The sequence below is a fragment of the Diabrotica virgifera genome, chromosome 9 (genome assembly GCF_917563875.1).
Source record: "Diabrotica virgifera virgifera chromosome 9, PGI_DIABVI_V3a".
NCBI lineage: Eukaryota > Metazoa > Arthropoda > Insecta > Coleoptera > Chrysomelidae > Diabrotica > Diabrotica virgifera.
In genome coordinates, this window is record NC_065451.1 from 134,440,627 (window position 1) to 134,453,548 (window position 12,922).

Here is a 12,922-nt window from a genome sequence, read left to right on the forward strand (position 1 = left end):
GAAACAGTTTCTGGCACTGTGTCCAAAAGCCTGGTAGTTAAAACATTGTGTAGCACGTTGTGGTCTACTGTACGTATCCCACCGTACACGAATGTTCTGTATGCCGGTTAATTTCTTAACCTCCTTTAGGTCTTGAGATTTTGGTACCTGAATTAAATAGGTACTGCCATCCAGACCGCTTTTTGGTTTCAACACAGATATTGTTGCATTGATTCCAGCTTCCTTCATTTCTTCTGTCATCTCTTTAATGTCCATTCTCGGGGCTGCTCTCATTATTATCTTCTTAGTAATTTCTTCCTTCTTTGCGTACGTGTGAAAACCTTGTTTTTGCGCTATTAAGTTTTCCTTTACTTTGTTGTAGTCGTCTGTGGTATAAGTGAACACTCTCGTGCCACTTTTACCTGCAGGTGCTATTGAGAAGTTTTTATGTCCAAGTAATTTGGTCAAATTCTTCACTGAGTTTGTATAGTGTCCAATTTCATGTTCTAGTACTATTGGAGCGATCCTGATTTTCTTTTCTGGCTTCGATGTTGGATTTTCATTCCCTTTATTCTGCAGATCGGGTCTCTGAAATATTTCAAACATATTTTCGGTCTCAATGCCGGACGAAGTTGAAGCTCGTCCGCGTGCGTCCGCTATGTTATCATTGTTAGATTTTTTCGATACTTTTACAAGTTCGAATCCGTCTTGATCCATTCTTTCGTTGTGGTAGTTGTCCATCTTGTCCTGAATGCAGTTATCTTCTTTGTTTTCTTCCTTTTTCACTGTTTTTCCTTTGTCTATATGCTTCGTTAATCCACCTCTATTCGAGGTTGTCCTGTAATTCTTAAATTTCTTCACTAAATCCTTAGTTAATCCTGGAAGTTTAGTACTAGCAGAGCTAGAACATCTGATGATTCTGCAAGATCGTTTAAATGGTGCAGAAGGAGGAATTTGGGTAGTCTTAACAAAGACTAATTCATTAATTTGGGGCACGGATTTCTCCGATTCCTGAATTTTTTCTAAGTCCGATGAAATCTCCAAACCGTTCAGTCTACCGTACGACCGGCTAGATATACACCAAAACTTTGTCCTTCTGAGACGTCCTGGTCAGCTTTAGGTACGTCTTCAGAGGCTCCGTCCGCGTCCTTCACGGACCTAGTGTTGTAGGGTGATGTGCTAGCCTTCGACATCACGGTAGACTAGCTGGAAAACTTTAGAGACAAAAAAAATTGGAATTCTCTATATATATATAGATTTATGAATACCACAGTGAGTTTGGATTCATAACCCAAAACCTACCTTCCCTACAGCAGAAACGTTGCCCCTGGTTACTCAGGAGGTGGCTGAGAATAAGGATAGTATTTTTATATTCCTTAAAACTCAGTACACTTCCTATACCGTGAGACAACGTATAACCCGGTCTATATAGACATTTCAAATAACAAAAATTGCCACAGAGCCAAATTTTGGTGGAGAGCTAGGGTATACCATAACAAATAAAGTTTAAAAAGTCCCCATCGATCCCATGTGTGCGTCAAAAGTTATTCGGGGTCAAAGGTCAAAATTTGAGATTTTTTGGATTTTTTTCGAAAACGGTAAGTTTTATCAAAAAAAAACCTTATACCAAAGTTGTAGATCTTAAAATTCTCTACAAAAATAGTCCTTACTATTTTTTTCCTAAGAGTTGCCATTCCTGAGATATCGCGATTCAAAGAGTCACATTATACATGATATGCACACGTTTCCACACCACCTGTGAGGTAGTGTACTCGGCGCGTTTTTTTTACCGTGGTTTCCCCTGTAGGCCTACTCCACTAACTGTTTTGACAATTTTAGGATAATTTAAGGAAACAATACCGGTCAAGTTCTAGATATTACCTTATTACTGATATTGATTATTGATATTGAATATATTTTATTACTATTGATTATTAGGTTAAGTATTGTTTTGATTTCTTTAGATATTTTAATCAGATTCATATTCTTGAAAGTCTACTTCAACAGTTAAGTCTTCTTCGATTTCATCTTCTTCCTCTTCCTCTTGCTGGATGTTCAAAAATTGTTCAAATGTGACTGAGTCATTGGTCTCTTCATTAAAATCACAGGAGTCTTCCTCTGTTGTACTAAACTGGACATTTGAGCAAGACTGACCTTGGCAGTTGGTACACACTAGAGAACACAGCAACCCGACTTTTTTACATCCACATTTGGCACTACAACCTTTTTTGCAATTGCAAAAAATACTGTTAAGGAGTTTTTCTGGAGCAGGTGGGAGTAAGGTTTTAATCGGTTCCAGAGTATTATCTATTAATTTCCAACCCCAGTCTTCTGGATTCAGTTCATTGCCTAGCCATATTTGAACTTGATAATATACTCGATACAAATGTTGAAAAGCAGATGCTGATGTTGGAGGAAGACATGATAGTTGTACTTGTTTCTTGTTTCGCGTATTTTTTACAAAAGTTAAGTATCGGTATTTATCAAGACAAATAATTTTTTTTGGAGCTCCATAAACCGCAAGAAGAAAGCGAATTCCTTCCGTAATTATTGTTTGCGGTGTAGAATCAAGTTCTGTAAAAACTTTACAGCAGTCAGTCAAATCTTTTTTTTCGAATAATTTAAGTACTGACGTTTTGCCCCTCCTGTACATTGCGGATGTAGTGTCGCAGCCGGTTATCGCATGTAAAAATAAAATGTACTTTTGGCATTTGGGATAAGCCGATAAACTATTCGAAGAATATATTTCTGTTCGCTGTTGAGCCCTTCCAGGTTTCAGAAAATAAATAACTTTATCTACTGGAGTCCTTGCAGTAATCAGTACCAACAAATCAACATCTTCACCAACTACAATTGTTGTGTTTGTTGCCTTAAATTTTTCAATTGCTGTCTCAATTATAAGGACATCTGCGTCATTTTTAGCTTGTTTCACTTCAATATTCGCAGCTGTTAATTTGTCAGTTAACATGGAAATGAAACGAGATTTATTATTAATGTTGGCGAAAAATTGTTGTTGATTCGCTGGAACTGTTATATTTTCATCAAAGATAATCTCGGAACCCGATGATGTTTTTGTAGTTCGTCGACGTTGTTCTGCAGATTTAATATTCTTTGTCGAGTCATTGTAGCCGTCAAATACCACTGTCACTGTAAGCCCGTAATGTCTGCGTAGATACTGAACATATTTGTCAAAAATAACGCTAAAGGTTTCTTCTCGATCCCACACAACGTGATGTAGTAGGTACCCTCCAACCTGGCGTGGTAAGGGCGCACTGCCGCGCCAGACGTATAGTACGTCCCAACTCGTGGGAATTTATATGAGTACCAATAAACACAATTCTGAACAGACGGGGGTGAGTGAAGACGACCATCGGCGAGACACGGACAATGGAACGGATATGGAAAATGAGAATAGGAAAAAACAGTCGCCTGACGACTTGAAATGGGAAGAAGGAATGAACAGTTTTGAGAGGGAGCTCATAAACTCACATAAAAAGAAACAGAAGATGAACAGGTCGACTGCCCCAAAACAGTCGACACTAGTAGGGGATGAAATGCTGGAAAGCAGTGAAAATGATGACGATGAGATAGGGGAGGAAAGATCACAAGAGGAAGTGGAAAAAATAGAAAAAGGATGGCAAAATATTCAGGAGAGGGTGTTAGCCTCTTTCTTGCTTGATGATGAAACCATGAATAAGAAGAAAAGGAAAGGGGACAGTCTAGAGAGGATAAATGATCTGAAGAGGGAGAGACTGGAAGAGAGTATTAAGTTTCCTAACGAAACCAAACAACAAAAAATAAACAGGAAACTCGAAGAGTTAAATATAAAACTAATAGAGATATTTACTAACCTAAGCGAAAAAAAGGGGGAAAAGGTGGAGATGGATACGGAATTAAAAAAACTGTTAGGGGTCATAAAATCCACTAACAACAAAAAAGAAGACGACAGTATAGCCGAAAAAACACAACAAGAAGTAAAATGCGATCACTGTAAGCTAAAAGTGGAACAAGAAAGACAGAGAGAAGAGCAAGAAAAAATTAAAAGGGCTCTAAACATGGGGGGAGGAAAAAAAACCTTCATGAGTATATGTAATAGCAAATGGGAGGAGAAAGCATATATAAAGACAAATTGGGAACAAGGGGGGTTACGAGAAACGGTCGAGAAGAAAACATGTCTGATAGTAACAAAAAAGGATGCGAAGGACAAGGGGGTAGAAAATATAATAAAGGACGTGGGAGAGGATCTGGCAGAAACACTAGAGGAAGTGAACGAGGGAGAAATCAAATTCCTTGAGAACTTTAGGAGGAAAGAAAATAAAAAAACAATTTGGTACACGTTCGTCGCTGGAATAGAAAAAGAAAGTGGTGGCGATATATACGACCTAGCAGAAAAGGCTATAACTAAAATTAAGAAAGAGATGGATGAAACACCAAAGGTTGTACGGGTCGTAGCCGGTAACGACCTTAACAAGGAGATCATAAGGAAAGCCCTCGAATATGTGGGGCGGAGGGAAAGTATCTCATGGGAGATGATAGTAAGAGGGAAGGAACTCGAGGTAGAGAAGAAGTCAGAACAAGAAGAAGCCCTCCTTATAAAGATGGGGGGGAAAAAATATAACGAAGTTCTTAGCGAAATGAGAGAAAAAATCGACATTGGAAAAATCGGTCTACAAGTGGAGAAGTTAAAAAGAACGAATGGGGGAGATCTCCTTGTAAAGTTAAAGGGAAGAGGGGCTGCGGAGAAGTTGAGGGCTGAACTGGACAGCAAAATGAACGGGATGGACACGGCAATCAGAAGAAAAGAGACTTTCTTCACGATTACGCGGTTGGACCCTGGGGTTGGTGAGGAAACTCTAAAGAAAATGATAAAGAGCTATACAGGCGTTCCTGAGAGAGAGATAGAAGTCAAGGTTCTACGAACAAACAGATATGGGGAGCAGGTAGCTACGATAGCCGTACGCCCCTCCATAGCGGAAGAGCTGAGGAGGTACGGCTCAATAAAAATAGGGTGGGTTGTGTGTCCAATAATGGAGAGACACAACCCAGTTAGGTGTTTTAAGTGCCTAAAGTTCGGGCACAACACTTACGATTGCAAGGAAGAGAGCAGGGCGGCGTGCTGCTATAATTGTCTCCAAACGGGACATACCGTTGCAAGCTGCGGTAATAAACCGTACTGCTCGGTATGCAAAGAAGAAGGGCATAGGATGGACAGGATGGCCTGTCCGTCGTACCGAGCCCTTGTATACGGTAGGGGAGGAGAGGGGAACCCCTAAAACGAACTGACCAAACATAAAATAGACTCCCTGGAAAACGAAGGTGGGCCCATATACAGCCCACCTAGGTGTTATTTTATATCTTTAAAATTTATTTTATCTATTTTATTTATTTTATTTATTCTATTTTACTCTATTATTTCAATTTTACTAAACCGCTTTTATTTATTGAATTCTTTTACTTTTACATATTTTATCTATATACCGTATCTATTTATTTTATTTATATTAATTTATTTATTTGTTTTAGCTTTTATGCTTTTTAATTTTTTCGAAAGACGTGAGTCCGACGCAGAAACGACCTCTGGGAACTGAACCAAAGTGGACCTCAAGGATCAACCTGGTATACGGATATTGCAGGTGAACGTGGGCAGGGCACGCCGAGCACACGACCTTGTCCACGCAAAAGCCTGCAAGCTAGAAATAGACTTGCTCATCGTCCCGGAACCGAACAAAAAAATAACATCAGCCGGTGGTTGGGTCCAGGATAATGGGAAGAATGTGGCGGTGCTCTTTAGAAATAGGGGTTTGGGGGTGCGTGGTATTGTCAGGGGAGGAAATCATATCCTCATCAAACTGAGGGATTTCAGCCTGCTGGCATGCTACGTGTCCCCAAATATCCCTATGATAAGATACAAAGCAATTGTAGATGAAATAATGAGCGCCGCCACGAACGAAAAAGAAGTGATGATCGCCGGGGACATTAACGCGAAATCGAGGTTGTGGGGTGCCCCCATAAACGACAGAAAGGGGGAAATATGGAATGAATGGATAGCCCAGGCTGGCCTCCAAGTATTAAACAATAACAAACCAACATTCGTAAGGGGGGTCAGCCGAACACACATTGATATTACGTTCGCGAGTGAAGGGCTATCCAGGAGAGTGCACGGCTGGGATGTCCTTGACGATCAGTTATTCACCTACCACCGGTATATACAATACGAAATAAAGGTTAAAGGGGGAATAAGGCGGCCGATAGGACACACGGAGATTTATTTTAACAAAACCAAGTACCTATCGGAGGTCAGGAAAATTAATGAACAAGAGATTTCTGACCTTGGCCAACTGAGAAGAGCACTGCAAAGTGCAGCAAATTTGGCCACCGTGAAGAGAAAAGATAATAAAAAATCCCCCTACTGGTGGACGGATGAGATAGAAGGTCTACGGGAGAGATGCCTCAGAGCTCGAAGGAATTATACGAGAAGCCAGGGCAGCCTCGAGCTCAAGGAAATATATAAAGATCTAAAGAAAACTTTAAATAAAAAAATAAAACAAGAGAAAAAAGAAAAGTGGCAGACCCTGATAAAAGCATTGGACGAAGATATATGGGGCGATGCGTACAAGATCACTATGAAGACGCTGAAAATAATCGCCCCATATAGACTCGACGAAGACCAGCGGATGGAATCAGCTGAGCTCCTCTTTCCTACCAAGGATCATCAAAATTTCATTAAGATATTTCCAACGATGGTAGAGGAGTTCACGGAAGAGGAAGTTAGAATAGCTGGTCAGGAGATGAAGACAGGGAAAGCTCCCGGCCCTGACGGGCTGCCACCAGAGGCAATAAAAATAATAGCAACGGAGAAACCAGGTTTGATCAGAAGAATATACAACGACCTACTGCAGAAGCAAGAGTTTCCCAGGGACTTAAAGGAAGCGAACTTAGTTCTACTCCTAAAGCCTGGGAAACCCCCCGATTCAGCAGCCTCTTATCGGCCAATATGCCTTCTGGACTGCCTCGGTAAGTTCTACGAAGGGCTTATCAAGAAGAGGCTGGAGGGCGTGTTGGAAGATCAAAGAGTGCTATCAAATCAACAATATGGATTTCGAAAAGGTAAATCGACAGTCGATGCCGCGACCTGGATAAGGGACGCGGCTAAAGCAAGTAAAAAAAGATGGGTGGTCCTTGTTCTGTTGGACATAAAAAATGCTTTTAATTCAGCAAACTGGGGTCACATAGTAGACCGAATAGTCGAATTTGGGGCTCCAGAGTATGTGTCCAACATAATAAAGGACTACCTATCTGAAAGAACCGTATGCATATCGAAGAAAAAGAAGAAAGAAATGACCGCGGGTGTACCCCAGGGGTCAGTCCTGGGACCCTTACTTTGGAATATACTATACAACGGGGTACTAGAAGTAAACAGGCAGAGAGGAGTGAGAGCGATTGCATACGCGGACGACCTAGCACTACTGGTCGAAGACGACATGAATAGGGGAATAATACAAAAAGTAAACGAAGCAATACAGAAGACCGCAGATTGGATAGAGAGAAATGATCTAAAGTTAGCAGTAGAGAAGACAGAATCCATTATCTTGAGGGGACCAAGAAAGAGAGATGACATAATATTTGGATATAAAGGCTCTGTAATAAGACCCCAAAAGACGGTTAAGTACCTCGGAATTATTTTCGACGACAAGCTTAAATTCGGACAACACGTACAAGAAGCATGTCGGAAGGCAGAAGAAAGGACCTCTATACTAAATAAATTTATGCCAAATATAGGGGGTCCTGGATCCCAGAAGAGAATAGTGATGGCACAATCCATCTTATCCATAGTTTTATACGGAGCCCCAGTGTGGCACGAGGTCCTTCGAATGAAAAAGTATAAAGACGTGCTTCTTAGGACACAAAGGAAACCTCTGATCAGGGTGTGCAGCGCGTATAGAACCGTATCAACCATTGCCTTACAAGTGGTGGCTGGGTCTGTACCGGTGCACATCCTGGCCAGAGAAAGAGTCCGAATGTACCAGAGGGGCAACGGGGCAATAGGTTCAGGTCCACAAGAAAGGAAAAGAAGTCTAGAGATGTGGCAGAGGGAATGGGCAGCCGAAGTCGAGAAGGCGGCCTGGACGAGATCCCTGATTCCAGATGTGGTGAGGTGGTACGAGTGCCGGCATCGGCGCGTCGGCTACTATTTCACACAATTTTTGACGGGACATGGATCGTTCAGGAAGTTTACTCATCGTATAGGGAAAACCATGGACGATCTATGCCCTGAGTGTGGAGTAGTGGATGACGCGCAGCATGTCGTCTTCGTGTGCCCTGCATACCAGGCGGGACGTACCGAGCTGCAGCTGGGACTGGGATCCCCTCTAGGCGAGCCTCACGAGCTAATTGATAAAGCTATCAATGGCAAGAGAGACTTCGACCTGATCATTGCTTTTGTCACGAAGACAATGAAGCACAAAGAGGAGAAAGAGAGGCGACTGCAAGCGGGATGACCGTCTATTTATTTATTTTTTTAACGTTTTTATTTTTGTGTCGCAGATGGCAGCCAGTGGGGGGAGGATCCTTTACATCCAACCTGCGCTGTCTGTCTTATTTTAACTAGTTTTACTTATTTATTTATTTTATCTTGTTTTATCTTCTTATTTACTTCTTCAATCTTATTTATACAATATTTATCATTTTAAATCAATTTTATTACTCAAATGTGTTGCGTGTTGTAAGCGGTAGTCAGCAGGGGGAGGACCTTTTACATCTAACCCATGCTGACCGCCTTTGTATTGTTTTGTTTACTTTCTGTTTTGTCTTGTTTTAGTCTGTTTTTTGTTTTGTATCAGGTAGTGGGGGAGGATTTTTACACCCAACCTCACTGACTGCTTCCTGTTAACTGTAGAATGAATGGGTATGAGTGTGAGTGCGAATTGATGAAAGCACGAATGTTTGGAGTTGCTCGTAACTGTCGACTGGTATCCTTTTGCTAGTTCATGTTTGATTGGGGGCACCCCGGTCGCCCCACCCGCACATGGGCTGCACGGGACGGTCGTCTTCACCGACCGGTCTTTGTGCGGGGTGTGTGCGGGACGGGGCGGCTGGGTGGCCGCTTAATCTACGGAGTGCACGCAGAGGGTGCCCGGGGGGAGTTATGAGTAAGGTCGACGGGTCAGACATGCTCGCCAAGAGCGGTTCCAGACCTGTCGGCTGGAGGAAGAGGAGGTGAGTTTAGTCGGTAGGCGGTTCGGCACGGTGAAGCGTGACGGATCGAATCCGACACACCTGGGACACCTTCCCAGACGGTCTTTTGAAGATTCTCACCTCCCAAAAAAAAAAAAAAAAAAAAAAGGTACCCTCCATCAATAATGTAAGTAGCGTTTCTACGATCAACCTCAGTATTGACCGATTCAAAGCAATCATAAATTGCTGACTTTGTTGTTTTACGCATTCCAGCTGCATCGAAAAGTGATAAGGGGTAAGGAGCTAATTCATACTCAAAAAATTTTTCAATCTCATCCTCAAAAGCTTCAGTGATACTCATGCGTTGAAATAATAATACAGGATCTATAGCTACTTCTTCTTCATGAACTTTCACGGTGCTACTCGCAGCTAAAAGAGGCAGTACTTTTTCAGAGCGTTTTAATTTTATATTATTAAATGTTTCACCTGTCATTTTGGCCATTGAAGCAATCCCAACTTCACGAGCTTTATGGCAATTAATCTTATCATCACCAACCACTTCAGAAGCAATAGATATGATTTTATTAATTTTAGGAAAAGGATCATGTGATGAAAACCAGTCTAGAAGTTTTTTAATATCTTTAGCATCTTTTATGAGCCGCGAGTCACTTGCATCTACATGCTGATCTGTTGTGTCCATTCGAACATTAGCAAGAACTTGCAACCCCTCACACACAGTATTCATTGCATGCATTCCGTAAACCCATTTACTTATCACACTTTCTTTCGTACTTCTTCCTCGAGAAATGCCCCCATGTGTTTTCATAGATTTCATCATCGATTGTTCAATAATCATATCTGTTGAAGTTCCACAACAAAGTTTATCAGAACGTCGAACAGTAAAAAATCCTTCTGTAAACATTTGATAAATACTAGGATCCATTACCTCGTTCAATTGAAGCATGTCTTGTAAGTACAAGTGCGCAGACTTAGCATAAGATAAATGTCCAGATGCATGGAAATAAAGCAGCATTTCTTTAACGCAGTTCAAATGTGCTTGCCAATCTCCCATACGTTCTGCTCTTATAAACTCCTTTGCGATGGATACCATCCGAAAGTATTGTACCCATAATTGTGCGGTTGGCCCTCGTTTCTGATAATCAATTAATTTGTTATTAAACTGATCAAGTAATTTTTTACATATTTTATCATCTTCGATGTCATAGTATGAAAGAATGTTATTTAAAATATTTTCAACGGTAATAATAAGATTTGCATCCATTTCATCATCAATAGTGAGTTCTTTTAATATTCTTAATGCTAAAGTGAGTTGAAGTATTGTATGAGATCGAACTGCTCTCGCGTAAGCATGGCCATTAAGCATTTTCTCTAAAGATTTCAGTGCATAAATTTCAGCGAGTACTTCCTTTAAACCACTTCCTTGCATAATGTATCCGATTGCTCCAAAAAATGACATAAGCAAATGAAATCCTCCTAGTCTTATTATTATATTCGATACTTCAGATCCTTCAGGCGCAGCAGATACAATCTCACGAGCTTTCGCATACAGAGGTTGATCAAAAGTAATTATACATACTTTGTGGTTATAACGTTTAGCATTCTCTAAAGCACATAGTAAAGTTGTGTATATTGTATTGTAATTACTTGCTGGTTGATGAACAAATGGCAAAAAAGTAATTTTTGACTTATAAAAATCTATAATATTACTCGTCACGCATCCAATGTAACCATTCCAACCAGGTAGAGAAAAATTTTTGTATTTGCCATAGAACCATGTCACATCAACTTTTTTCAAAAAAGATACTTGAGATTCACATTCATAATCAAAATTTCGCACATTTATTTTGCTGTACCCAACCACACCAGAGTTTTGATAGACCTGTATAGGTACATGGGCCTTTGCTGCAAAATCTTTTGCCGAAAGAACTTCAGTTACTCGTGGCATCGGCTCTTCTTGTAATACTGAATTTTTGGGAGTCACAACTTGGATAATACCCATTATATGAAGCGTATCATTGCCGTCCAAAGTATTTACGTTAATGTCAGCATTGTCTGCAACATATTGGATGAATGTGCCTGTTTCTGGTGGTAAAATGTGAGGTGGATGACTGAAAACTGCTGCTGCTTCATAGTTCATTGTTTCACTGTAACAGGCGCATAAACCAAGAGACGAAAAAATTTGTATGAGACGTTTCGAAGCAAACCGCCGATGAAAAAAAACTGAAAGACCCAGCTGTAGTTTAGATTTAAAGGTTCTAGGCCGAACAGCTGTCATGATGCAGTGGCTAATATTCGTACAAACTAATTTTAGATGATCTAAATTATGACGCTTGTTTTTTAAGATGACTTGTTCCAAAAAATATGACAATGATTCGGGAATATCGTTATTTATATCCTCGAACATTCTACCTGGTGAGGGGTACATAGTATTATCGAAAACACAAGATTGAATATCTTCACGAACAATTGCTGCTGCGGCTTTCAAAGTTTTTAACCGCTTGTCTTTTTCATCCAAGTCTTTTTTATCAGACCAGACTTGACTTAAAATATCTTGGTAATTGTCAATAAAACAAATAAATGTTAATTTTCCAGGCTTTTCTGTAATAATAATTCTACTACCATACTTCAATTTCAATCGTATTTTTATAGTTCTGTCATCTAAGACTACATCTTGACAAACATTCCTTAATTCATCCAACGAAAACTGGCAATCATCACTAGTTTCTATGAATTGAAACATTTTCTCCATCGCAGAGTTTACAGTTTCATCTTGTGGACGGCCAATTTTACGACCATTATTAGGTTTTAAGAAAGATTTGTAACAACTGTCATGGTATTTTGCATCAGCAGCGACTAAATCATACTCAAAATTAATACGTTCAAGAACAGCCTTCGAAACATCATCAGAACGATCTTTAGCTAATTTCAACAGGGATTCTTTGAATTTTAGTGTAGTCACGTTACGAATTATTTTTCGAAGATGCTGTGCTTTCTTTGTCTCAGATTCTTCATTGGCTTCATTGCCACAAAATAAACAGTATTTTTTAAAACAAAAATGTGATTTACTTACTCGCGTTCTAGTATGAGGTGGACTTACTTTTGAAGTACTAGCCTGTTCCTCCTCACGTTGTCTTTTCACTGCAGCGATTGAAGTTTTCCGAATGTATGATTTTCTGCAATTCACGTGTATTGTAACGGATTTTTGAGTTCTTAAATACTCAATAAACTCATCACCTCTCTCGACACTAGCCTCGATTAAATTTGGCATTCCACGATCAACCACAACTGTTTTAGTTTCACTTAAAAGTTTATTGCAAATAAAGCAAAACTGAGACATTTTTAAAACTATAAAATTGTACAAACAACGGTAACAGTACCAAATGGTAGACGCTTGTAATAAGTACTTATATTCACTTGAACTGAACCTTTAGCACTAAAAGAAACAGATAATATTATGGACCAGACCTGCCAACAATATTGCAGCCTATAAAAGACAATCTGTTCTTTTTTAAGCAATGGTATAGCCAAATGTTTTTCAAGGCCACGTGGATAGAGGAAATTCAGTTTGGGACTGATTACCTTTTGAAGAAATATTTTCAGAATAGTATAATATACTATATAAAAGAGACACAAATAGGCATTTACACTTGTCTTAAGGGCCACATATGTATATACGTGGCTTATATGTGCATATAATGTATAAAGTAACTTTTAAAATCGCGATATCTCAGGAATGGTAACTCTAAGG

At 39.9% G+C, this 12,922-nt stretch overlaps 1 protein-coding gene across 1 annotated transcript; it reads left to right on the plus strand.

Annotated features, from left to right (window-relative positions):
• Positions 1-3,296: 3,296 nt before the first annotated feature.
• Positions 3,297-5,252, plus strand: LOC126891401 (golgin subfamily A member 6-like protein 22). Its single transcript, XM_050660575.1, has one exon. The coding sequence runs from the start codon at positions 3,297-3,299 to the stop codon at positions 5,250-5,252; it is 1,956 nt and encodes a 651-aa protein (XP_050516532.1).
• Positions 5,253-12,922: the final 7,670 nt, after the last annotated feature.

Bases quoted from the DNA above. Each gene is read 5' to 3' on its own strand.
- LOC126891401 (XM_050660575.1), top strand. From the start codon at position 3,297: ATGAGTACCAATAAACACAATTCTGAACAGACGGGGGTGAGTGAAGAC.